General features: G+C 47.7%; 1 protein-coding gene across 7 annotated transcripts in view; it reads left to right on the plus strand.

Moving 5' to 3' along the window:
- Positions 1 to 27,034, plus strand: part of MCF2L2 (MCF.2 cell line derived transforming sequence-like 2) — a 146,770-nt gene that overhangs the window by 93,359 nt on the left and 26,377 nt on the right. For all 7 annotated transcript variants that reach the window (XM_014939882.1, XM_014939880.1, XM_014939883.1 and 4 more), the window contains exons 16-21: positions 15,206 to 15,272; positions 16,372 to 16,487; positions 17,608 to 17,677; positions 22,637 to 22,729; positions 22,938 to 23,030; positions 25,462 to 25,587. In XM_014939882.1, the coding sequence (XP_014795368.1) occupies positions 15,206 to 15,272; positions 16,372 to 16,487; positions 17,608 to 17,677; positions 22,637 to 22,729; positions 22,938 to 23,030; positions 25,462 to 25,587 (565 nt within the window). The remainder of the gene's footprint in view (positions 1 to 15,205; positions 15,273 to 16,371; positions 16,488 to 17,607; positions 17,678 to 22,636; positions 22,730 to 22,937; positions 23,031 to 25,461; positions 25,588 to 27,034) is intronic.

Genomic DNA, 27,034 nt, shown 5'->3' on the forward strand with positions numbered 1-27,034 from the left:
CGCTCCCCTCCCGGTCCCTCTCCCCGCTCCCCGTTCCTCTCCCCGCCGGTGTCCCCGTTCCTCTCCCCGTTCCTCTCCCCGCCGGTGTCCCCGGTGCCCGCCCCGCCACCCCCCGCGCCCGCTCTCCCGGGCCGGGGCAGCCCTGGGGTGGCTTTTGTCCTCTTCCTCCCTCCCGAGGAGGTGGCGGGGGTGAGGGCACAGCAGGGTCTCGCAATAAAGCTCTACAAGTCACGTTTCTTACAAGTTCAAAGTTGTATCTTAAAAATGTGACTTGAAAATAAGTCACATTTTATAGAAATACCTCAAGCCCTTCCCCGGGCAGCCCATTCCAAGGCCTGACGACCCTTTCTGTGTAGAAAGTTTCCCCGATATCCAACCTGAACCTCCCCTGGGGCAACTTGAGGCCATTTCCTCTTGTCCCATCGCCTGTTCCTTGGGAGCAGAGACCGACCCCCCCTGGCTACACCCTCCTTTCAGGGAGTTGGAGAGAGCAAGAAGGTCTCCCCTCAGCCTCCTTTTCTCCAGGCTGAGCACCCCCAGCTCCCTCAGAAGTTCTCCAGACCCTTCTCCTTGGTCTCCAGACCCCTCTCCAGCTCGTGCCCTTCTCTGGACCCGCTCCAGCCCCTCAATGTCCTTTTTTGTTGTGAGGGACCCAGAACTGGACCCAGCCCTCGAGGTGGGGCAGGTGTGGTGTGAGGGACATGGCTTAGTGCTGGACTTGGCAGTGCTGGGTTAATGGTTGGACTTGATTATCTTAATGGTCCTTTCCAACCTAAAGGACTCCCTGATTCTGTAATAAAGTTTAGCTCATTGTTGCTGTAAGTCTCTGAGGTGCTAAATAACATCCTATTGTTAAATCAGTAATTAGTTTGCAGGTCATGGTGAGTAATAAAGTTTAGCTCATTGGTGCTGTAAGTCTCTGAGGTGCTAAATAACATCCTATTGTTAAATCAGTAATTAGTTTGCAGGTCATGGTGAAATTTGTTTATTTCACAAGTGAGATTTTGGGGTTTTTTCCTCTTCTACCTTCCCCGCAAACCTTGGTGACTTACTTGCATCATCTTGAGGGGAGTGTCTGATCACTGGAGTACAAGTCAGTCTCTGTGGTCAGCAGATTGAGATGGACATATTTGAAAAACAAACCAAGGTAAGCGCTATGATGTGCCTTCTTTAAATCCACTTCTGTAAAACTTTGGTAAAGAGAAAAACTGGGTTAAAAAAAGTGCTCCTTCAAATTAAGTTGAAAAGCCACTGTAACCCTGTGCCTTGTGTGGCTTATTGGAAATGTGAGGTTTCTCACCTAACACCAATATCAAACACAAGCCCATTGTGTAGCTTTCATTCTTTCCCATAACTGTGATTGATCTGAATCATTCCTGACCTCATCACTGACTCCACAGAAATCCAACTGCTGCCATCGTGACAATTAGCATCTGTTTAACAGTCACTTTACAGCCCTGGATCTGACAGCAGCTCTGAGAGAGAGTCAGCGCTGGGATTACTCCTGGCCAGGGCACCCGGGGAAACCCCGGAGCTGATGGTCCCAAGGAAGGACATGGTGCTTGGTCAAACAGGGTCTGGTTGGGGGCACTTCAAGGCCTAAGGAGTTCTTCCCTTGATCTCTCCTCTCTCCCGTGTCTCTAGATGACCAAACCCTTGAGAGCCCTTCCCAGGTTTCTCCTCTTCTGTTTGATTCTGCAGTGAGACAAAACAGAATGCTTTGCAGCCGGCAGTTCACCCAGGCAGGAAGTGTTCCTGCATCATTTTGTAAATTCATCATGTCATCTAAGCAGTGTTTAAATAACAATAGAAATAACCATATAAACAAAGCATCATTCATGTTTTCTTACCAAAGCAATAATTGCTGATTCCATCCCTACTTCATAAATGTGGGGGGTCTTCGTAAGTTTATTCTTCATTCTTCCTCCTAGGTGTCATCCCATTTGAGCATTTTATTGGTGATAAAACATCCCTTTCAGAATGAGAAATTCTCAATGATAGATCTGTAAAAAACTAGAGCACCCATTTCTTGGCTAGTGAGACCAGTTTTTCTTGTTTTCATTTTCAGTTGAAATTGGTAAACCAGAAAAAAAACCAAAACCAGCCACTAAGCAGCTGGATTCTTCCTTCCACAACTAACTGTAAAAAAGAAACCAAACCAAGATTCACTTATTCTTCGACTGAATATGACTATAAGCGTACAATTCTGACTTAATATTTTAAATGTGTAGGAGGCCAGCTTGCCAGACACAAGCATGAAAAAGTCTCAACTCAGAGCCTTCCGAAGTAAAATATTCAAAGACATTTAAAAATTAAACCGGAAACATTTCTGTGTCTTGATAATGCATCTTCCAGAAAACACAGCTTCAAGGATTCACATTTTCAAACTCAGGAGACACCTTTAGAATTTGAGGGGTGTGTGTGTGAAACGTGACTCATAACAGCAAGGTTCTAAGAAGTAGGTCCACAGAAAGCAGAGTCAGAGGGGTTTCAATTCCTGAGCAAAATTGGCTGCCTCTAATCAGCTGCAGACAGACGGGGTTTGCTGTGGCTGAGCTTGTTGTCCAGCTGTGTCCACCTTCCTCCTGGAAAGTGCCATCTGCTCAAAGGAGGAGCCACCTTCCAGCTATGTGCTCTGATTTCCTGTCGCTGGTCATCTCAGTTTTCCTGGGTTTAAAAGAGGCATCTCTGTCAGTGGAGTGAGCAGACTTCATTCTACTTCTGATGGGATGGGAGTAGGAGAGTTTCTATCCCTGTCACTTCAGGGATTTTATTTTCCAGTAGTAAAAGAAATGGACTTACCATCTCCTCTCTCTTTCCTTTATTTTTTAAAACCCAGCTCCTGTTAGGGCCAGATTCTCTGTTGAGATATAAACTTATTTAGAATAAAGCTCCACCTCTTCCTTTTACCCAGTGATGTTGTTAGAGAGGCTTTTTTTTAGAACATCACTCTTAATTGTTATAAATTAAATGTTTAACATCCCATCGCGGCCGTGTCCTGTCCATGCTGGGCTCAGCCCTGACGGGGATGTGGAGCCATCTGTATTTGGCTGGAGAGTCCAGGCACTACTTCGGCACAAACAATGAGTCGATAAGATTCAATCGAGTATGGAGAAATACCTGGATGTTACAATTTTGTAGAATGAGTTGCAATTCCTGCAGGTTTGTGTGAAGCTGCTCTGCTGTTACTGTTTCCCACTCTGGGTACCAGCATCCTGCTTTGAGCTGGTCTTGGGGGTGGGAGAGGCAGGTGGGAAGGAATTTCCTTAAAGCCCTTTGTTTCGAGAAAAGACAAAGTAACACAGAAGCCACTTTCCAAAGGGGTATTTTCACAAGGAGGTTGGGATTGGAGATGTGTCATTTAATGCTCCTGAGCCTTTGAGCCTGCGGGGAGCCCCGGGGACATGGGGCGTCTTGGAGGGGCTCTGGTAGGTGCCTCTGGCCCGACTGCACCTTCTTCATCACAGAGACCCCATCCACTGGGGTGCACCCCCAGGATCAGACCCCATCCCTGTGCCCTCACTGCGGTGTCGCCCAGTGCAGCCCAGTACACAGGCTCTGCGCCCAGGATCCGTGAGAGGAGGCATTTAATCACCAGAAAGGGGATTTTTAAATCCAGAAACGCAGTTGTGTTTGATGAGGCAAATGAGCGCCCTCCATTCCAAAGCTGTAACTCTGGACTCTCACTGCCTTTGCTTGCTGGTGGCCTTCCTAGATCTTTTGTTATATCATATTCTAACTGAGGGCCTTTAGTTGGCACTTTCGAATCTTTCTGGGTATCCATGAGATGTTTCTTGTATGAGAAATCTGATGGCCTTTCATAGCCACATGACTCTGAGCCCAGACTGTAAGGATGAAACAGTTGGGCATTTTTGATAAAGTCACAGGGAGGGTGACCCTTTCCAGTTCGTTCACACAAGGGGCTGTCGAAGCCTGTAGAGGTGTTATTGTAGCAAACTCACCAAATTCATGGGGTCCCAACTCCTGCACTCCTCAGTAGCCTCTGTACACTGACTATATTGCTGTGATATTTTGCAATTTCTGTTCAAGCATCACTATGGGAAGCTGATCTGGTCAGATGTTTGGTGACATCATTTTATAAGAACAAATCTGATTCATAGGTCTGTTCTGGTGACAGTTTCACAATCGGGCTGGGGTCATTTTGGGTTGCTGCCTTTTCTTCCTCTTTTCTCTCCACAGCCACCACACATCCTTTTGTAGCCCTTTTGTCTTTTTGTGAGGTTAGTTTTGAGTTGGGTGAACTCACGCTGGGCACCTGAGTGTGCGTGATGGTGTAAATCCCAGCCAAATGCAGGGGAGGGGGCAGGACGTGCAAAGGGGCATGTTTATCCCTTCATAGTGGACAAACTGATCAGGAAACTTCTTCCAAAGAGTTGATATTGACCCCTGTCAGGTATGAAACTGAATTTCCTGTAAATTTGGAATATTTTCTGGTTGATTGGCTTTGGACCCCATTCCCCCATAGTCTTTTCTAGCGCACCTTGCTGCAGGGGCTGGGAGAGGTTGTTCGTGTTAGAGTTTCCCTTCGGGAACACAAAAGTCTGAGTTCTGCTCCCGGACTTTCTGACCCCAGCTTAACTCCTTTCATGGGGTAACCCCCTGGATCTTACTCCTGGTGTTGGTGTTATGGGTGGGTTGTAACGTGGCCCTGGCAGTGGTCACTTCTGGCCCAGAGAGGCGTGTATTGAAGGGAGAGGTGTGCAGTGGCAGGAGTCACCGTGGTGTTACTTGTGTCTAATGGTCATTCGCGTCTGTTACTTCTGAACTGTGAGCTGGAAAATTGCAAGGCATTAGTGGTTTTGTGCTCAGATGGGGCATGTCATGTAAGCAGCATCATCCCTGCTTTCTGAATGAAATTCTCGTGAGACTGTAAGCTCATGAGCTTCTACCCAGATAGACTTAACTTCAGGAAAGCTCTGGGGTTTGTACTCTGAGCCATTGCTTATTGGGTTTAAATGAAAGAGAGTCAAGTTTAAGAATCTGGGGTGGCCCAAGCTCTCACGTACACACGGAGCCCTCCTGCAGCCATGCAGAAGAGTCTCTGAGCAGGTACACAGTCCAGACCCATTGCTCATCCCCTGAACACACACACACACACACGAGGGTTGCTTTACTCATTAGGGAGATGAGGGGAGCCTCTGGCATCACTCCTGGCCCAGCAGCCACTCACTCTGCAAACTCACACCCGGGTCTGCGCCTGAAGGTGTTCGCTGTTTGTACCCTTAAATGACAGGCTCCAGCTGCAGATTTGGGTATCATTTAAATAGGAGTCCTTTAAATTCAATGTGTCTTAATATCTGGATCAGGCCTACCCTCAGTGTTACTGGTCTCACAAGGGCTGAGGAGCTTCATAAGTCAGTCTGTGCGTCCCCCTGAACGTGAGGATAAGTATATCACCAACCCCCCAGGCTGTGTGGGCACCACAGGACAGTGCTTCTGCGTAAAGAATTAGAAACTATTTTCAGAATGAGAATATTGTGCCAGAGCCCTATTCTAAATCAGCAATAGCAAAGCTGCCCTGACATTAGGTCTGGGAATTGCTAAATTTAGGTGTGGCCTGGTGGCAAAAATACTAGTAGCTCAGGGAGTGCTGCTGGAAGCTTTGGTGTCCAAAGTGCTTCTTGAAGTCACCAGAGAGGAACTGAGATCTCTGATTTTATTACCTATTGGCCAAAGGTGCAGAGCTTCCACAGGAGGCAGAGATAAATCATAGAATCATGGAATGGTTTGGATTGGAAGGGACCCAAAGATCACCCAGCCCAACTCCCCTGCCACGGGCAGGGACACCTCCCACCAGAGCAGGTTGCTCAATGCCCCATCTACCTGACTGAACACTTCTAATGATGGGGCAGCCACAGCTCCTCTGGGCAACCTGGGCCACCCTTTACCCTCATCGTAAAAAATTCCTTCCTTATGTCCAATCTAAACCTCCCCTCTTTCAGCTTAAAACTGTTGTCACTACAGGCCTTGGAAAATGTGTCTTTCTTATAAGCCCCCTTTAGGGTTTGAAAGGGTGTATTGAGGTCTCCCTGAAACCTGCTCTTTTCCCGACTGAGTAACCCCAGAAGGGGGAAGGAGTTTCCCCTTTTCTATGGTATAAGCGAGATCCCTGCAGTGTGTAAATGCAAGATGTAACAAATTTCACAGTATAATATAATATAGAGTTCTGTTACCATTGAGACAAGGTGTTTTGGTGAGTGGCTGAGACCTAAGTGTTACAGCAGAACCCCAACAGCGGGTCTTTCCAGGCTCATGAGGACTTGCAGCTGGCAGAGGGGAAGAACTCGGAGCCTACATTTGAAAGGAGAAAATCTGTTCGTGGCTTTTTTGTGAGGCTCAGAGAACTGCTTTCTTTCACCAGACTTAATGAAAGAGCAGTCAGCGGGAGAAATTTCAAGAAGCCACTAGCCATTTCTTGTTTGCCATCGTCTCTCAGCCTTCACAAACCCTGTGTTTCCAGAGCAGTTTCCCTGTTGGGCAGATTGGCTCCAGCACTTACAAGTCTAATTACAGCCCAAAGGGCTGGGGAGAGCTTTGAAGTGAAATGTGTGCTGCCACGGAGGGAGATCTTGCTGCTGATAGAAAGGTGTGTAGAATGGCAAGGGGAGAATATTCCTGCCATAGATCCAAGTAGTTCTGGGAACTGGGAAAATTATTATGAACAGGAGAAAAAAAAAAATCTCATTGTTAGCATGCAGTGGTTTGCTGAGCAGTCTGGAGGCTTCTTGTGTCCTCGCTCCTGGAGAATCTGGGGGGCAGAGAAAAGCTGACATAAACACTCTCAATGTTCACACGCTTCATTACAAAATTTGCACTTAATCAAGTATCAAAGAGGGACAAGCAGCCACTTCTGCTATTATCTCCCATACCTGCCTGCTGTTGGGTACTAAGGTTATTTTCATACTCTTCAGAAATTCCAGGCATTCCTGGGGTTGTTTTCTGTGGGGTGGCTCCGCTGCTGCTGGCTCCGGGCGGGCTGCAGGAACGCAGCTGGCCACAGCCACAGCCTGGCTGGCTGCTTCGCTTTGGGCACCACGGGGAGACTGGGATCAGTGGTGTCTCCTCTCTTGCCCCATGTCACAGGAATGTCGGTGCTTGAAAAGCACTGGGAACTCCAGCAAGTCCACAGGAGCAAGCTGCATCGGCTCCTGACAGCTCTGGGCTGTGCTGGTCCAGGCTTTGCTGCATCTCAGCCCGTCCCCGGGTGTATGGAGTAAAGCTTTGTGCTGGCCTGGGATGGGCTGCACCTTCTCAGAAGCAGCACATGTGGGTCTCTCAAGGCTTCTGGGCTTCTTTCCTCCCTGCTTGTGGCTGCATCACCTCTGTAGGCAGACCTTGCTCCAGCGTACGGGGCTGGCAGCCTGTCTGCATTTGCCTGAAGGACACCTGGACATCCCTGGCAGCGCAGGCACCAGGGAGCAGGGGATGCTGTTCAGCCCTGTCGTCACTGGATGGGGAGAGAGGAGGGGCAGGGCTATGATTTTGTACCCCTGCAGCTCAGACGGTGCCGTTTTCTCTTCCAAGGGCAGGACAGTGAGAGTCTCCAGGCTGAGGAGCCCCTGAAACAAACCGGGAGCAATCCCATCTCCCGGGTGTGAAGCTGCCTCCACACCCGCTCCAGGGAAATATGGTTCAAAGTGAAGTCAAAACCACTCAGCTCCCGAGTGGCAGTTAGCTCTGAGGGAGTGCTGGGCACTCGGAATCATAGAACCATCTGGGTTGGAAGGGACCTTTTAGATCATCTACTCCAAACATCAACCCAACTCCGATAGAAACCATCACTAAGCACCATGTCAACCCGTCTTTTGAAAAACTCCAGGGCTGGTGCCTCAACCCCTTCCCTGGGCAGCCCATTCCAAGGCTCAATCACCCTTTCAGTGTCAACATTTTTCCCAATATCCAACCTGAACTTGACGCTGTTGTTCGCAGCAGCCCAAGGAGGGGGGGATGCTGCCTCCCCAGGATGTGTGTGCCTTGCCCCCACCCGGGGCTGGGGCTGGTAATTGTGGGGTTGGCAGGAGAGCACAGGCAGGACGCAGCAGGGCACGTCCCTCCCTGATGGCAAGGGACAGGGATTTACCAACTGCACCCTTCAGAAAGTCACCGCCGCCTTGACTTCCTGCCTTTAACGCAGCGCTCGTTAGCCGGGAATATAATAACTGGGTTTGGGAGATTTGTGACACACTGTATTTACTTCTGAAAACTCATTTACATGTTCCCATCCAGCAGGAACCTTCTCTCCTGCTCTGGGCCAAAGCAGGGGTTCTGTTCTCCACAGTGTCACTTGTCTGACAGAGGTCCCGTGCGTGTCCACCTCCTTCTGTTCACAGCTGAGCTTTCCCCGGAGCCCCTCGTCTGAAGGCACTGGTGTTTTATTTGCATTTCCAGTTGTTGCCAACCCGTCTCCATGTGCTGCTCCCTGGTTAGTGGCCAGGTTGGACAAACTAGTGTGGACAGTCGTGCCTTTATGGGGCCCATCCTGAACCGGAGCTGAGCGCCGTGGCAGTGAGACCGCTGTGCAGTGCAGAGGGTCTGTCTGTCTGTCTGTCTGTCTGGGCTGGCTCCCCAGCAGGGTTCCTCACCCACACAGTGTCACTTGTCTGACAGAGGTCCCGTGCGTGTCCACCTCCTTCTGTTCACAGCTGAGCTTTCCCCGGAGCCCCTCGTCTGAAGGCACTGGTGTTTTATTTGCATTTCCAGTTGTTGCCAACCCGTCTCCATGTGCTGCTCCCTGGTTAGTGGCCAGGTTGGACAAACTAGTGTGGACAGTCGTGCCTTTATGGGGCCCATCCTGAACCGGAGCTGAGCGCCGTGGCAGTGAGACCGCTGTGCAGTGCAGAGGGTCTGTCTGTCTGTCTGTCTGTCTGGGCTGGCTCCCCAGCAGGGTTCCTCACCCAGACCCTCTGCCTGGGTTGAGGACACCAAGAGCCAAAGGACACCAAACCTCCAGCCTCTGTCACAGCTCGGCCTGGTGGGACGTGCTCTGACCTCCTCCAGCCCCCATGGCGACAGCTCCCACATAAACCCAGGGCTGCCTGTAAAATCAATTAGTATTCCTTTTAATAATTAAAACCAATGCCTCATCCTACCCTATTGGAAGACAGTCCGTGGGCATGTCTGGGGTTTACTTGGATGACCTCCTCCAGCCCCCATGGCGACAGCTCCCACATAAACCCAGGGCTGCCTGTAAAATCAATTAGTATTCCTTTTAATAATTAAAACCAATGCCTCATCCTACCCTATTGGAAGACAGTCCGTGGGCATGTCTGGGGTTTACTTGGAGCCTGGTCTCTCATAGTCAGCGTGAATTCTCAGTATCCGTAGTTCCCAGCAAGCTGCCTTTAACCTACTTTTGGGTTTTTTGGAGGTTTCTTTTTTTTTTGATCTTGTTTGGGGCTTTACCACTGTAACTTTTGCTTTATTAAAAAGGCCATTTTTCAGATATCGTGCTTTACCACCCTGCGTGGGAAAATCTGCAGCACTGTCAGCCCTTATCAGATTTCTTGGTCAATGAGGTCGCTGGCATTTGGATGTTGTTGTATCATGTCTACCCAGGAATGGAAAAGATACACTGCATGTGAACTGAAAGTAGCTTGGGTCTTAAAAATCAGGTTGAGCATAGAAAAAAAAGCTGTTAAATAGTTTTTGCAAATGTCGGAAACTATTACATACCTAGAGATCTTTTACCTGCTCCATTTCCAGCGTTTAAGGAAAAAGCCTTCTGGAGAGAAGTGGCTTCCAGGCCCCAGGGACCCTGGGCATGTCCCACGGTGACATTTCAGAGATTTCTCCGTGTTTCAGAGGGCTGGTCTTTTGAGTACAGTCTGTGACTGTGTGATCCAGTCCTCATGAGCCGGAGACAAGTAAGAGGGTAAATCTCAGCAGGAGCATATTTGTAACATTCGTTTAATTTTTATACACAGATGTGTATATTTCGTATGTTTATATGTTAAAAAGCAGTGAGCTTCCTTTGGTGGCTGGGAAACCCCAGTGCCCGTAGTGACTCCAGTGGGGCAGATCAAAGGCGTGTGGAGCCAAGAGCTGTTTCTTTCTCCCTGTCCTCACTATAAGGCCTTTATTCAACAGACTTTGTGTGGTTAATGAGAGATCCAGGTCTGCCTGCCCCTAAGAAGTCAGGAGGTTTGATTAGATAGTATTTCTAAGGAAGAACACTGATATCAGAGTCATTATGTTAACTCTGTGGCCTCCATGTAAACACCCGTAATCCCAAGCACCCAACGACGCCGAGGGATCCCGTGGATTTCCCCGGTGTGTGAGCAGCCTCTCGTGCCCGCGACGTCCCGCTCGCACACAGGTATTGCACACTGCTGTGTGTGTCTGGTACCTTGCACGGATAACAACCTACCAGCAGCTAATCCACTAAAATACGGCCTAATATAACGCCACTTGGCAGTTACATCACTCGTAAATTTGATCTAGAAATTATTCACCCGCTTCTAGCTAATTGATTACTCACTGCCGAGATATCGCAGGGCTAAATGTATCTTCATTATCAAAGAGGGGGGGTGCAGCCGCAGGGTTAAAAGACCAGAAGCACAATGTTGTGGGGGGCTCAGAGGTGTGGGGAGCTCAAAACTCCTTGCTCAGCTCTTGGCCCTGCAGTAAGGACCCTCGCAGCATCCACGTCCTCTGGAGCCAGCTCAGGTTTGTGTCCGGAGCTGCATCCCCCCCGGGGGGTGCACAGCCTGGGGGGAGAAATGGCTCCTGCTTGACTTTCAGTCCTTTGGTCATATTATTCCTCTCGGTAGGTGATTTAATTAATTTCCCTCTCCAGTAACAACTGTGTTCTGGTTCCTATAATGTAGGGCGACTAATTAAGATATATAAAAATATTTCCCCGAGGTAATTTGTTTTGGGAACAGTGAATGTGGGACAATTCTTTAGATGTGGAGAGATCAGATCATTTCAGAAGCAGCAAGATATTATTATAAATGGTGACTTCGGTGGTGAAATGTATTTCTAACAAAGACCCCGTCCTTATGCTCTGAAGAACTTCCAGAGTAACTCGAGTGAGTCCGTTTGACGTTGTGGCAGCGCAGGATCGCCCAGGTGGGCAGTGACAGCATCTTCACTGAGGGGCACTCGTTTTTAGGTGAGATGGAGCGTATTATCTAAATCCCCTCTGCCTCCCGTGGTCAGTCCCTGGGGGTTCATTTGCAGCCGTGAAATGTGCTGGAAGAACAATCCGTGCTCGTTCAAGGCACTGCTCTCCTTCATTTGGGGAAAAAATAAAAGGAGTACGTGTCAGAGAAATCAGAAACCTTTTCTGTATCAACTAACAAATATAAAGTTCCATTCAAACAAATGTTCTTACGTACAGAATGATCTTTTCTTCCACTTTAGAGGTAAAGTGCAGCAACTGACTCATTGCTGAAATCTCGCTCGAGCTGTTGCCTAATCTCAGCTGAGAACACTTTTCAGCTGGGAAAGGCACTTCTAAGCACTGTGAGAAATGAAACAAAATTCCTCTTAAAAGCAGTTATGTAGGTGGAATGGAAGTTTCCACCCTGCAGCAGCTGAGGTGCTGTCATTTCTTTTCATTCTGTAGCACAGAGATCATTTTTGAGATTTTAAGATTAGACCACTCAGAGTTTCTGGTAGCGGTTTCTAATTCAGAACTGGGTGCCCTATTTATTGCTGAGTCTGTTTCCACTGGACAGTGAGATTTTTCACCTTTTACTACCCATAAAGGAGATATCACTGCAAAAAAATACAGTTTTGTTATCTTTTATTTGAATTCAGAAGTAGAACTCTGACAAGACTTAGGAGTAGCCAGAGAGCTGGGCCAGGAAGGTCTTTACCACTGTCCTCATTTTTGCCAGCAACAAAATTTTTCAGTCTCCCTTTTCTTATGTCCAACTTTATCCAATATTTGTATTTATTCCAAGTGTATGTGTCTGCTGCACTGCACACAGTTCCCTTCAGTCCTTTCTCTTGCTTTTGAAGTCTCAGGTATTTAAAAAGCCAGTATTTTCAGTTTAAGTAGATCTCTATCTAAATGAGATGCTTTTATGAAAATGATGTTTATTTTATTTTAATTAATGAAATAAATCCCACGGAGCGTTTTGCTCTTGCACACTGCTATTCTGCTGTTTCAGCTGTTGCAAATATTAAATGTTCATTTTCCAGGCTCTGTGGGTTTTTGGAAGGCAGGTGAGGGGGGAGTACCCTTGCACGAGCTCTGCTTTGCTGGCCCCACCTTGGTCACACACAGCTTTCCTGCAAGATAACAGTTTTGGGGATGGAGTTTTGGTGATGATTTATGGGTTGAGGTTGCTTTGGGAAAACCTCACGGGTTTAATTCTATTTTATGGCTGCAATTCCAATTGACAAAGTAGGAATAGTTTTCCTATCACTTCTCCTTTCTTATCGTCCTTGTTGTGTGGAGCTTCCCGGTGGGACCTGGCCCCGTGTGAGACCCCGGCAGCGCTGGGGGGACACGGGGCTCACGGCTGCCAGAGCAGGAACAATCTTCCCCAAGGAAACTGCTGTGAAATCCCGCCTGTGGGAAACGTGGTCTCAGTGTCACCAAGGCCACAATGTTTCCTTAGAAAACCCAGATCAGTAATTCACAGAAGTGTGAGCTAGTTTGTGCATTTTGGTTGTTTGCTGTGACAAGAAGTTTCCTTTGCTGGAGGAACATCTAACACCATCACAGCAGTGAGCCCATGTGTGACCTCTCCCGGCCACAACCACATCCCCTTCTGCCGAGACCAGCGATGGTCCTGCCACCCAGAGCTGTGCCAGGTTAGTGGTGGCCCTGCTCTCCTGAGCAGAGTTCCTCCTCACTGTTTCCACACCAGGAGAGATAACGGGTCAGGTGTTGCTGGCACCAGGATATTCCACCTTTGGAACTCTTCCAATCTGGCGACTCTCTTTGTGTCTTCGGGGAGGAGCTCCGGGGGGATGAAAGTTTCCTGGCAAGAAGGATACCTACAGAGAAGGTCTCAGGGATTTCCTGGGCTCCATGGCATCCTGAGACCTTCACCACCCTCACAGCAAAGAAGTTCTTCCCCACAGCTCAGCTCCATCTCCCCTCTTTCAGTGTCAAACCCTTCCCCCTCCTCCTAGGGCTCCCCTCCCTGATCCAGAGTCCCTCCCCATCTCTCCTGGAGCCCCTTGAGGGAATTGGAAGGGGCTTGAAGGTCTCCCCGGAGCCTTCTCTTCTCCAGGCTGAAGCCCCAGCTCTCTCAGCCTGTCTCCATAGGAGAGGTGCAGTCCCTTTGCACGCTGTTTGGTCAATAGCAACGCCTGCTCACCAAGGGGGGTGTAATTTTGTCCCTGTTGCTAGATGCAGCTCTGCCGTGCGTGACTATCTGGGGGTGAGATCAGGGGGGGTTACTGATGGAGCCCGAGCCAGCCGGGAACAGCCCTCACTCGTTCCCTGCCTCTGGAACACGCTCGGCACTTCTCTCTCCACTTAAAGACGTTGAGGCAAGATACTCATGAAATCCTACTTATTTTATAACAAATTTTGAAACATCATGAGTCAGTTGAAGGTAGGGTCTGCTTTTCTCAGTATTTATAGTGTTTCTCAAGCAGTCTCCATGAACCAGTGAAGGTCTGTGAGAGCAGAGTGAGTGGTCCCCACCCGGCCAGCAGAAGCAGAGGCATTGAGGCAAGATACTGTGAAATCCTACTTATTTTATAACAATTTTTGAAACATCATGGGTCAGTTGAAGGTAGGGTCTGGTTTTCTCAGTATTTACAGTGTTTCTCAAGCAGTCTCCATGAACCAGTGAAGGTCTGTGAGAGCAGAGTGAGTGGTCCCCACCCGGCCAGCAGAAGCAGATGGCCTTGGAATAGACCTGGTAAATCTGAAGCAAATCCATGAACCCATTTCAGTAGCCGAGTGAGATCTCAGTCAGGGCTTTTGCACTGGCCTGAAATGTATTTTATTTCCAAATGCCTGGCCATGCCATTTAAAGGAGGCTTTATCAGAAGTGAGATTGATTTATTAATCTCAAAAAGGACATCCTAAAAATTGCAGAGGGTGCCAGAATCCCCCCCCAGCAGGGTAAGTAAGTGTGGCTCATGATATAAATGGCTACTGAAGGGCTCTGGCTGGGACACGACTCCTGAGTTCTACACAAGAGCCAGGAACCAGGCACAGAGCAGGCTCCCCAGGAGCAGGGATCGAAGTCACTTTCCTGTGTTGGTATCTTCCTCTAGAAAGCAGCCTTGAGATCCTTCTGGCTTCTGGCTCGGGGCAGCAGAGGAGCAGGTTTGTGTCTGTGTCCTCTGGTCCCACAGCTGGTGGGGTTGTGCGTGGTGTAACCGTGTGGCTACAGCCTCCTGAGAGGAGAGCACCAGGAGAGGGGCACCCAGCATCAGTCCGTCCTGCTCGGGCAACCTGCCCAAAGCTCTGCAAGAGCCATCTCGGGTCAGAAGAATATTAAAGAGAATTCTTGTCTTGACAATATGGGACAACTGATGCATAAAAGAAGTTGAGGGATTTAATGCAATTTTATTGAAAAGTCTAATTAGTTATTTGTCCAAAAGTGAATCGGTCACATTCATATTTCTGTGAAATAAATCAGGCGTCTCCAAGGCATATATGAAGGCACATGTCAGGCATATATATCTCCGAGTTACCTAGAAGCATTGAACTAATATTAGAAATGAAAAGTCAAAAATACAGTATAAATATTTCGCTCTAACTTACTTTCATGTTTTCAGACTTCTGACATCATCCTGTTGCCTGTTTTCACAACGTAGTAAAGGAAGCCTAACCACCATTTTTGTTTATTTTATAAAGGAAAGCAAACCAGCAATGTAACACAGCCTTGTGAAATATAATCCCCTTTTATTGAGTATTGTTAATTATTGTTAGAAGAGGAAACCTTTTTTGTTTGCCTTCTGGGGCATTTTTAATTTTTTTTATTCAGATTTGTAGATATAAAAAGAGCAGAAGCAACCAAGATGAAGATGAAAATGAGTTGAAAAAATAATAGTCCAAGGGATGTTTGAGACTTTTAAGCTTATCAACAAGGCGCAATATTGAAGTAGGGAGAAATGACCTTCGGAGATGTCACAGGAGGGGGTTTTTGTGTAGTCAGAGGCATAAACAGGAACATACAAGGAAACCCATTTTTTCTTTCATGTCTGCTTTTTTGACCTGTTGGCAAACGCTCATAACTTTCCACCTGTCTTCTTTCTTTAGCCACATCATCAATGAGCTGATAGAGACAGAACGGGTTTACGTAGAAGAACTTCAAAGTATAATAGAGGTAAGAGATTCTTCCCTGGGGACTGGTGGTGCTTTCCCCCGGGGTCACCCTGGGGCTGCACGTCCCTCCTGGGCTGAGCTTTGCTGCCCTGGAGAGGGCTCAGCCCCGGCCACAGGAAACCAGAGGGGGATTTTGAGCATCTTTCGGGGCTTAAAGGAAGCAGCACCTTTTCTGGCCCCAGCCCACAGACTGATAAAAGTTGCACGGTTCTCTGAGTCTGGGGCAGAGGAACAGTTAATAATGTGCCTGTTCAAAATACCATCAACAGGCTTCAGAAACAGCACCCTTGCTTTCCACGGGGCCAGACATGAAATTTCTGTGAATGTGGTTTGGGAAAATGATTGAGAAAAAAGAAGGCTGTCTCCCCCCTCTCCTTTATTGTCCCGTGTAGTGTCTGAGCCTGGAGAAGAGCAGCTTGCACTGAAATATAACTCTGGAGCTTTTGAAACTCCGAGGGTACCAGCACACCCTGTGATGTGCCCTCTGAGGTCTCTGCTCCCGGGGAGGGGGCTCCGCGTTGGGCTCAGTCCCCCCGGGATTTGGGCAGTTTCTTTTTACAACCATGTGGTCACTTCTTCATTGGATTCCGTCTGTGGGAGCTGACAGCTCTGGTCAGTGAAATATTACTCCTGAGTTTAAAATCTGTGCTCAGAGTGTTTTTCCCAAAGTTTTTGTTGAAGAAACACAATCCAGTTTCTACAAGAAACAAATAATCAAGCCAAAACAGCATGGTGCAACAAATAAATCCCAGCTAACCCTTTGGCAGCGCAGCAGAAAGATGTGTTTCTATTAAACGTAGCAGTTTCCATCCTGACACAACCAAAATGGCCTTTGAGTCCTGGGGACGTCATTTCATCATGTTTGTTAATCCCGTTATCTGTCTGTTTGTGGTTAAAAATATGTTGGCAGAATTATTGGGATAAAAGCTTTGGGGAAAATTAGAAGCATCAGAAATTCCTGGGAGCAACAAAGCAGCTGGCACAGGAGCAGCTCTGTGGAGAACAAAGGGGACATGGCTTTGGGGCTCCACAGTGCCTCAGACCCAGGACTGCTGCCCTGGGACAAACAGCCTGGCCTTATTTTTGTCTCTCCTTCGCAGGGATACGCCTCGGAAATGGACAATCCCAGTTTGGTACATCTGATCCCAGCTGCCCTCCAGAACAAGAAGGACATTCTTTTTGGGAACCTCCCAGAGATCTATGAATTCCACAACAGGTGGGAACAGCTCTGAGATCCTCTGTTTCATCTTTTTTTGTTTGTGAAAGATTATAGCCTTCAGTGCCTTTACCAGGGATTTCCCCTGGTGTTACCCATTTTGAACATCCCTGGTGGCGAGAATTTTGCCGCCTCCCTTGGCACATGGGTAGATGTCACAGGACTGAGTCCTGATGTTTCTTCTCTGGCAAAACACTCTCTGAGGGAGTTTTCTTAGTGTTCATCTTATTTGTCCTATATTTCTGTTATCACATGCTGTATTTGAGAGCAATTTTCTTCAGGAATTTTACCCTTCACATAATCATAAAGCTTTCCAGAAGCCTTGTCCACACTGTGGACAGAGAGATCTAGAGTCCAGAACTTCAGAAAGCCAGTTAGGAACAGGATTAACCTCTGTTGGATCCTCACAAAGCCTAGGGCCACATCTGTAAACGTCCTGCATTTCCCAGCCTTGACTAAGTAAAACTGGCTGTTGTCAGTGAGAATTCAGGAATTCTTTTGGATAATAATTGCCCCTAAGTTGTAACAATCAGTTGAACAAAATAAATTAAAAAAATCTCTTTTTTGCAAGTTTAAATATTGTGCCAGAGTAGTTGATATAGAGTAGAAAGATTCCTTTCCAGTTTATGTGTTGTTTGGAGAATGCCATTCCCCTCCCTTTGCAAGCCAAGTCTTTCTGTCCCTAAGGACGGCGTGCATTGGCTGTCACTGCAGAAGCCTTTGGGGCACATCTCCTATTTTCACTCTTTGCTGATGAAGCAGCTGCATCCGACAGAGCTTTTCTGTCTTTTCTGGCGGTTCTGAAAAATCCTTATAACCAAAAGGGGAAGCAGGCATTTGGGCTAAACGTCGGAATCAAACCCCAGGAGCAGAGGAGCCAGGTGTATCAGCTGCTTGGGAGCAGATGAAGACGTGACCATGTTGGTGATTCGGGCAATCAGCTGTGGTTATCCCATCTTTCTAAATATATATAGTTTATATCTCTTTGTGTCAGAATTGTTACCTTCCCCACAGAATCCTCTCACTGCAAAAGGCAGGCTTCAGCTGGGTTTCCAGAGGAGCTCGCACTCCGCGGGAGTGGGATGTGACATTACTCTTGGCTTTCCTTTCTCCCTTTCAGGATTTTCCTTAAGGAGATCGAAAACTGCATTGAAAACCCTGAGCTTCTTGCCCGATGCTTTTTGAAAAGAGTAAGTAAATCCTTTTGCAGGTTTGTATGAATATCCGTGGTCTTACCCTACAGTAGGTACAGGTTCACTCCTCCCCTCTGGCTCTGATGGCTTTTGAGAGGGACGGGAGCTCCCATCAGCAGCTGTTCCCAAAAAAAAATCAATCCAAATGTTAAATGTGCTTTTCCTGTCAGGGAAATGTCTCTCACAGAGGGCTGTGTCCCAGGCACCACCCGCTGGAAATGGGAGCAGTGTCCCAGCCTGGGCTCGGGGTGCAGACACCACATCCTGCTCCTGCCAGAGCTCATCTCCCCTGTCCCTGCGCCCCTCAGGGGACCCACTCTCTCCCAGCAGAGTCTTCCACCTTCCTTGGGTGGTGAGACCCCCCCAGCTCCATCAGACCATCCAGACTTTGCTGGTTCACACAATTCACACCCCGGCAGGGCTCTCCCCCCCAGCCAAAGCAGGAGGCTGGATCTTTGAGAGCGGGGTGAGCTCAGTTGATGGGAAAGCCCAAAGCCACGAGCAGTGGTGGCTGCAGTCAGATGTGATGGCTTCAGTCAGACGTGGTGGCTGCAATCAAATGTGGTGGCTTCACTTCCTATGGGTTTTGGTGGCCTGGTTCTGCAGCTCTGTCCTCCCAGAGCTCCCAGTCACGTCCTGCCCCCACCACCTCTCCCAGTGAGCACGTCAGCGCTGTTTCCTCCAACGTAACAAAAGGTGCTCTCTATGTGGCACAGACAGAGGCCCTGCTCATAAGAAAAATACTGTTTTGGTGGGTTGCTACCCTTTTTCATAGTCTGACAAAGCTGCTTGAGTGAGCCCCTGTGTTTGGGTGGGAGGTGGGAGAGGGGTGAGAAAGGGGGAAATCTCTCTTTTCTGCAGAGAGGTACCTCCTGTCCCCACCGTGTGACAGCCAGCACTGCCCGTGTCACCAGGCTGCACGGTAAAGCTTCTGGTTTTCTGGCAAGGTGCTGTATGAAATACAGATTGGGAGGAAACCCACATCACCCAGAGGGGCTGGGCAGGGCCACATCCCCACGATTTCAATGGGAATTATCAACACGTGATGCTTCCCAAGGGTAGGGCCCTGATTTACAATCAGGTCGGGCTGAAAAGCATCATAAAAGGGGTTATAAATCCGATGAATTATTTTCCCTTCAAGAGTCAGCATTTGGAGTTTGAGTAAATGACACTACTAAGGAATATGTTGCTATCCTAAGACTCAGATGGTGAGCAGGAAAATGCTGTGGTGAAATCATTATGCAAAACAGGGTAAGCAGTCTTTGAAGAATGCAGACCTTTGAAATCCAAGAAGTATAAAATAGCCTGTATGTTGCAGATATCCCTGTATTTGGAGCTAAAGAGAAATTCTTCGTACAGAATTACCGTGTAATTCTGCCGAAAGTTCAAATTCTGTGTTTAAATATTGTAGCTTATGTCTCTCTTTGTAAAAACAGCCGTGGAGCCCCATTCCCCTCCACTCTGTCAGTCTGCGATCGGCAGCGTTAGAGCCGTGGTGCGGGTGGGGGGTGAGGGAAAACCAGCCCCTCTCTCACCTTTGTTTGTGGGTTCCTTATGGCCTAATCAAACAGCACCAGGTCTGTGGAATAAGAGGTTCAATCAGGCCTTTGCTGTCTCCCCGTTTCAAATTTCGCGCGGGGAGGCAGAGCCCCCCCCCTGAGCTGTCCCTGCTCACACAGAGACACCTTTGACTGGGGAACCTGCCCTCGCCCTCTGCTTTCAGAAGAAGCCGCCTGAAGCCCAGGAATGGTTGTTTCTGTTGGCCTGCCTCGAGGCCGCCCGCACAAAAGCCCGGTTGTGTGTTTGTGTTCCCCACCATCTGGCAGCTTCTTACACCTTCCTGCCCAGCAGAGGCTTCTGGCTGGTCCCGGGAGCTGCTGCCCTGCTGGGGTCTGCTTATAAATACTGACAGGGAGGGTGTCAGGGGGATGGGGCCAGTCTTTTTTCAGTGGTGCCCAGTGACAGGACAAGAGGAAATGGGCACAAACTTGAATGTAAGAAGTTCCACCTAAAGATGAGAAGGAACCTCTTTCCTGTGAGGGTGGCAGAGCCCTGGCAGAGGCTGCCCAGGGAGGTGGTGGAGTCTCCTTCTCTGGAGACATTCAAACCCACCTGGACACGTTCCTGTGGGACCTGCTCTGGCAAGGGGTTGGACTAGAGGATCTCCAGAGGTCCCTTCCAACCCCATAAGGTTCTGTGATTCTATTGGTACTGGGGAAACTGGGATGGCTGCTGGTCAAGGGGATGCTGAGTTCTGGGGGGAGCTCATGTCACTTGCCTGGGTGTATCCATCCTGCCGCAACATCCCCCGGGCTCTGCTTGGAAACAGGCTGATTCTGAGATACTTTCTTGAAGAATATCACTGTGTCTGACCCCACTGGGGGTTCTCAGCCCTCAATCCAGAGCTGCTCCAAAGTGTCCCGAGAGCTGCCCTGGGACACCCTGAGCCCCTCCATCGTCTGCCATGGGGCAATGTCCCCACACACCATCCCACCAGTGCCACCCAGTCAGCTGTCACCATGGACAGGAACCCTTCTTCCCAGGGGATGGCAGACACAGCCTGTGGAGGCCCAGCCCATTTCTCCTCTCTGGCTTCTCTCCTGGAGCACGGCAGCAGAAATGGGTGGAAGAGGAGCCAGAAACACCCCTCTTGTCCTCTCCTCCAGCTTCACCTGACCTCGTTAGGGCGTGATCTTCATGTGAACTAAATTACAAGTAAATCAGCTCGGCTCTGCCCAAATGGCAGCTCTTACCTTTCCCCAGGGGCCTGACCTTGCTTAAAGCTCTGTGTGAGGGACTGCCCAGGGGCTGAATGCCTGTGGGCAGGATGGGGCTGCTCCTGATTTACTGGCACAGAGAGGGACACTTCGGGCTGATGTGCTGAGCATGGGGCTGGGGAGAAGGAAAGGTTACCAAACCAAGGTAAGAACACCCAGGAGGAAAGGAAAGGTGTGTCAGATGCTTCCCAACCTGTGCCAGGTGAGGAGCCTGGCAGGAGTGACTCATGTGGATTATTGCTCTTTACTTATCCATGGTGTGAACTTTGGAAAGAGAGAATAACTTCACAGCAGGCAGTAGTTGGGGCGTTTGGTCATCCTGGGAGAAGGAAGCGTCTAGAAAAGGAGGCTACCTGTGGAAGGAGTGTAGCAGCTGAGCAGAAACCTGTGAGTTGGATTCCAAAGGCTAAATTCTAATCTGAAGCACAAAGTGTTTGTGAATGAGCAGCCAACAAAGGTAACTGTGACTGCGTGTACAGGCCACATGTGTGAGAGCTCACACAGACCCCGGGGCGCAGATCACCATGGAAAGGAGAAGCATGACAGGAGACGTGAGCGTGGTGTGAAAGCACCAGGGAGCAGTCAGAACCTCTGGATATGAAAACAGATGTGTGGGACACTTCAGAGTGGGATTTGAGTACTAGGCAATTAATTATTTCTTGGCATTTTGGTGTCTGATCCCAGTAATTTCAGCAGGAGTTTCCCGTTCCTTTCATTATTACAACTTAAAGCTGTATTTAAAAGATGTAAGTATCTGCCTGAGTGGGTGTCGCTGGCTCAGGCAGCAGCAGATGGCATCCATTTAGGGTGCCTTCCTATGGCAAACTGCTGCTCAATTTTTGAATAAATTTAAAGAAGAGGTAGAATAAACTGGTACTTCTCTCTCACCCCTAACAGTGCTCTGGACCGATGCTGTCTCTGCTCCTCTTGCCCAGACCCGTTGGGTTTCTGTGGGTCAGGAACAAATTGTGATGCTTGATTAGACTTTGTTATTGCCTTCAGTGTTGTGGGCTTTGCCCCCTGCTAACTTCCCTCCAAGGCAACGTGTCCAAACAATCTATTTGTGTGAAGAAAACACTGGGCTTATTTTGAAACAGCACCATTAAGGCTCTGTTGAGTCGAAAGGGAGCTTTTTGTGTTGCACAATGCTCAGGGCAGTTCGGTGTCACCTCGACAGCTCTGCTTTCACAGCTGGCTCATCAGGGTGATGCAGGAACACAGCAGCAATATGGATTTTTTCTAGTAACCCTGTCCAAAAAAAGGCTTTCTCTGCCCCAAGAATGCTCGGGCACTGTCTGGTGGGCTGCAAGCACAGAGGCCAGAGCTACGGTCTCCTCAGCTTTATTTTTGGCCCTGCCTTGGATTCCCTGAGGTCATGCCCACCAGGATGGGTGCAGCTGAAGCTGAGAAGGTCCCAGGTGGTCAGACCTGGCCAGCCCCACTGAGGGACCCCATGGCACTGCCCCATGGGGCTCCCGTGCCGGCCGGGTGTGTGGCCAGTGAACCCAGGACCTTCTGGAGGAAGGTCTGCCTGATTCCACCCGGATGGTCTGGGGAGCTTAAATTGCCCCTCTCTGGGCTTTTACAGAGATTGCCTCTGATTTCATTGAAGGTGAAATTTTTTTACCATGAATTCCACTACTCGCAGGTCAATAGAGGTCAAGTGAACCCAGCCAGGTCTAATTTGGGTGGCTCAGGGTATAACCTTCCCCTCAAGGGAACAAACCTGCTACTCTCTAATTCACCCTTGTGCTATTGAGACCCAAAGCTATTTTCAAAGTGTTTTGAATATGTAAACCTTGGCTAAATGGTGGGTATTGTCAGCAGTCTGTGACAGTATCCTCAACAACATTTACATTTATGCTTTTTTGTTGTTGTTGTTTTCAAACCACCTATTCCCCTCTCCGGGAGATAAGAGTTTTGCAACTAGATTATGTGTCTTCCCGTCTGAAATCTTGCTTTGTGCAAAAAGGGAGAGGAAAAGCATCTCACTATCGGGCATGTTTAACTTCACAGGAGTAAAAAGCACTTTTGGTAGTTTCAGTATATTTTTTACGTATGGAGTTATCACCATGAATTAAAGACTTCGTGTGTTAGGATGGAAGGGAAGAAAAAGCCTGACTCAAGGCAGATGCTCTGTGGATTCATTTATCTTACCCTTTAACTCTGTTTCTTGCAGAAGGAGGACCTCCAGATTTATGAGAAATACTGTCAGAACAAGCCAAGGTCTGAAGCTCTCTGGAGACAGTGTGGAGACAGCATCTTTTTCCAGGTGGGATGCTGTTGCAGACCAGACCAGCAGCGCTAGGCTGGCTGCTTTTCCTTCTCTGCCTCTTCTCTCTTCAGTCCACTTAGAGAAACAGTTTTCCCCCAGCTGCTCCCGGGGCCAAACCATTTGGATTGCCCGGTGATAAGGATCTGGGTGTCTCGCCTCTGCTGCAAGAAACAATTGTATTTCTCTCCCCCCTTGTCTTTTGCAGGAATGCCAGCGTAAATTGGACCATAAGCTCTCCTTAGACGCTTATCTCTTAAAGCCGGTGCAGAGAATCACCAAGTACCAGCTGCTGCTAAAGGTGAGCTCTCCTGCAGTGCCCAGAACCCCGGGGCACAGCTCGGGTTATTTACGGAATTGTCTACCAGCATCGTCTTCTGAAGGACTGCCTGGAAATAAATCCTCCCTCACCTCTTCGACAAATACTTTGCATTGCTAAGTTGTAAAATAGTAACAAAGAGTCGGAGAAAGGACTTCTTTTCCAGAATAAGCACTGCTTTTACTTACAGTACTTATATACTGAGCGGTAGCAGTATATTATTATATATACTGTTGTATATATAAAAATTAAGACAATTTATATAAAAATTTATATATATATAATATAAACTTACTATATTTTATATAATAAGCATTTTACTGGCTTCATTACTGTTTTATTTATCTTTAAAAGGAAATTGAATTTGGCTTTATTGGATCAGTGTATGGTCTTAAGAGTTTGAAAACGGGAGCTGATGCTCTAAACCCCGTCTCTGACATCTGTCCCCGTTTCACAGAGCTTCCAGCTCTCCAGACCTGGTATTTTCCCATGGTTGTGACTCAAACCTCTCAGAAGGGGCTGCTCCCTTCTGGTGTTTCCTTTGTAAAGATCCAGCAGGGAGCAAATTGCCTGTAACTTTTCCAGGGGATGAATATGGGAACTTCCCTCCTGATTTGGCTGGAAGTCAATGTGGTCCATGCTTGAAATTCTGGTCTGAACTGGGCAACTGGAAATAAATGCTCTCGGGACATTTTTTGAAGATGATGACTTAAGTTTCTGTCTTCATCTCCTCAGTTCTTAAAAATAATGTTTTTCATATGGAAAGGTGATGAAGGGGGATTACACGCTGTTCTCAAGCCTCTGGAGCCAATGAAGTGCTGTGTGCTGTCACGAGACTGAGTGTGAACCTTGCAATGAAGGTTTGAGGCTGCAATTTTCTTTGCAATTAGCTGCCGTGGCACTGCCCAGATTGTGCCAGTTGAAGCCACGTGAGGACTGGGCTGGTCCTTCACTTCCGCAGTATTTCTGTGGCCTGTTTATTGACGTTACTCAAAACAGTAGAATCCAAACACTGAAGTGGAATGTTAACAAGGATGCAACTTCACTGGTGCCAGGAGACTTGCATCAACACGATCCGAAAGTAAATTTCACTTTTATTTCTTCAAACAGTTCAGTGACAATGAAGAAAACGTCAAGGTCTTCAGAAGAGCAAGAGTAAACCAGATTCTACTTTTGATTTGAAATATGACTGTAAATAAACCTGAGATTAGATCAAGGAGTGAAATTCTCAGGCAAAACAGGTTGCAGCCATTGGGGTTGAAGCTGGTCAGACCAGTTTTGTACTTAACAACCCAGTGGCAGTGACACCTACTGTGTGAGGGATCAGGAGATCTGTGAAGATGGTGTGCTCTCTCCCTGTTCTCTCTATAATAAAGATTATTAATGTTAATAGAGCCTTGATTCATTCCCAGGTGTATTTCTGGAGCGTAGTTTCCCCTGACGTTGCAGTCAGCATGAGGAAACAAACCCAAACTCACTCACTGCAGTTCTTAGGGGAGTGCTGTTATTGCAGGAACTTATTCCTTAGTTTCTTCACAGCTTGTATTTCTGAAGTGAAATGCTTCTTAACTCGTCCAGAGCTTTGTCCTCTTGTTCCTTGTGCGAGGGCTGGAGGATGGAGTAACTTCCCTTATTTCAAGCAGAATTATAATATTTGATGAAGTTTTGCTAGAGGTCAGCCTTGTTCTTCAGAATCACCACGTCTCAAAAAAGGTTTTCAGATTTGCAAACGTAGATCTATAGATCATAGTGCAGAGGTAGAGAATAAGAGGTGGGGAAGATTTACAGTAATCTAGCCTATTTCCCCCAAAAAAAATTAACAGGTGAAAAAGATTAAAGTCTCATTTAATTTAAGGGAGAAAGATTTGTGCTATTATTTGATCATAAGTCTACAAGCATCTGCTCAGGGAGTGTGAAGTGCTAAGCCTTGATGAGTGGAATGTCAGACTTGCCAAATTCAGACTATAAATTAATTTATGTTTTTAACAGTGGCAGTAAGTACCTTGTGAAACAAATTGCAGAGGGAAACACTGAATTCTCTAACACCTGAAATCATTATATTAAGATTGAGTTTCTTTTCTAGCGGATGTGGAATGAAAAATCCCAAATGTAATTCTGTGACATGCAAAAAGTACTTCATTGTAAATATGTCAGAATGGTCCTGTCTCATCTTAAATGAACCCATAAAACTTGAAAATGTCCAAAAGGTGAAAAGAATGGCAATCCTGGTGAACGTCCCATTTGTTTTTTTCTTTTTTTTTTCCTTTTTTCTTTCTTTTTTTTTTTGTTTTTTGTTTTTTGTTTTTTCTCCCTTATAGTCCTGTTACTTTGTCTCTGCAGGGGAAATTTCAGGATTGTCATATAATGGCTTCTGGTATAAGAAGTTTTCAAGTAACTTTCTTTTTTAAACCAGGAAATGCTGAAGTGCAGCAAGAATTCGGAGGGTACTGCTGAGCTGGAAGAAGCCCTGGCCACGATGCTTGATATCATCAAGTCCGTGAACGACTCCATGCACCAGATAGCCATCACAGGATACGAGGTAGTGTTTGCTGCTGGTGGTGACCCATCCCATGCTCCTTCCATCACCCGTGCCCGTGGCTGGTATGCTTTGCCAGAGCCCGTGCCATGTTCTTGAAGGATGCCACTCCATGACACGTCGTGGTGACCACAAATATGTGTCACGATACAGGTCCCGTGGGGGTGTGGATGTGGGGAGGAAGTGGGACAAATGCAGCCCTTCTGAGTAATCACACCCAAAACTCTGTAGGCAGCAGGTAGTGAGTGTGACAGACACAGAAGTTGGCTGAAACTTTGGGATGGCTGTGCAACTCAGGTGCAAACAGCTTCGGAACACCTAGGGTGGAAAATGTGGCTTCCATTTAAAGTGGGTAATAGAATCCACCCCAGTGAGTGGCAAACACAACATCTGAAACGTGAAATAACAACCACATCAAAGGCCACAAACGTATGTATCTCTCTACTGAAGCTCCACTGAAGTCATATGACTTCTGAGAAGCAGTGATGCTGACATAAAATGAGCCCTGAAGGGAGAAGGAGAAGTGATTGATGCATAAGGGAGAAACTCCCCTGGCAAGATGAGGCCTGAGGGCGATGGGGTTGCCCATTTTGAAATAGCTGCAGGGTGAAAATGTCAAGGAAAAAATAATGCACTAAGAAGGTTTGAAGAAATACTAGGTCAGAGAAACAGGACTGGACACCAGGAAAAGAGTATTTTGTGTGGGATGTGACTTCCCGAGGCAGTGCTGGGGTCTGGGTGGGAAGAGTCACTCTGTGTTTCGCAGGATGGAGTTGAGCTCATCCTTTTGCCTATTCCGTACTTTCAAATCTCAGGGTAGTTCTGTACTCAGGAATTCACCAGGGCATTCCTGTTCCCTTTCACCCTCTATTCTTGAATTTGCCGGCCTCCCACAAAATGCCAGGTAGTAGCTCCAAGGAGTAGACTCTTGTCTGTGCTTTGTTAGCTGAGCCGAAAGCCATGACGGAGTGGAACACAGCTGCTGTGGAGCCCCACGCTGACAGCTTTCCTGAGATGGTTTCTTACGTGATTATTAAATGGGGTGAAAGTGTGAAAGAGGACGAACCCAATAATTTCTTCTCCCCGTTCCACCTGTCCCAGGTCCTCGGTTGTGATGCCAAAGAAACACCTCCCTTAGCTCATGAAACCGCACCCCATCCTGGGGAGCCTTTCCCACACAGGCATGGTAGGAAATCTTGGCTAGAACGCCTTTCAGAGAAGGATGTTACACCAGCAGAAAAGCAGGTTTTGTGGCAGCTGGTGAAGGCTCCTAATTGCATGGGATATTCTGCTGCTTGGACCTGTGCACCTGCAGGCTTGAGGAGCTCAGCTCTTGTGTATGAAATTGCTAATATGTCAGTTTGGGGTTGGGCTGGTTGGTTTGTTTGTTTTTATTTTTAGGCAAAGCCACAAAAAAAAAAAAAGAAAAAAAAAAAAAAAAATAGAGTAA

This window comes from Calidris pugnax, unplaced genomic scaffold (genome assembly GCF_001431845.1).
Source record: "Calidris pugnax isolate Ruff unplaced genomic scaffold, ASM143184v1 scaffold94, whole genome shotgun sequence".
NCBI classification, from domain to species: Eukaryota; Metazoa; Chordata; class Aves; order Charadriiformes; family Scolopacidae; genus Calidris; species Calidris pugnax.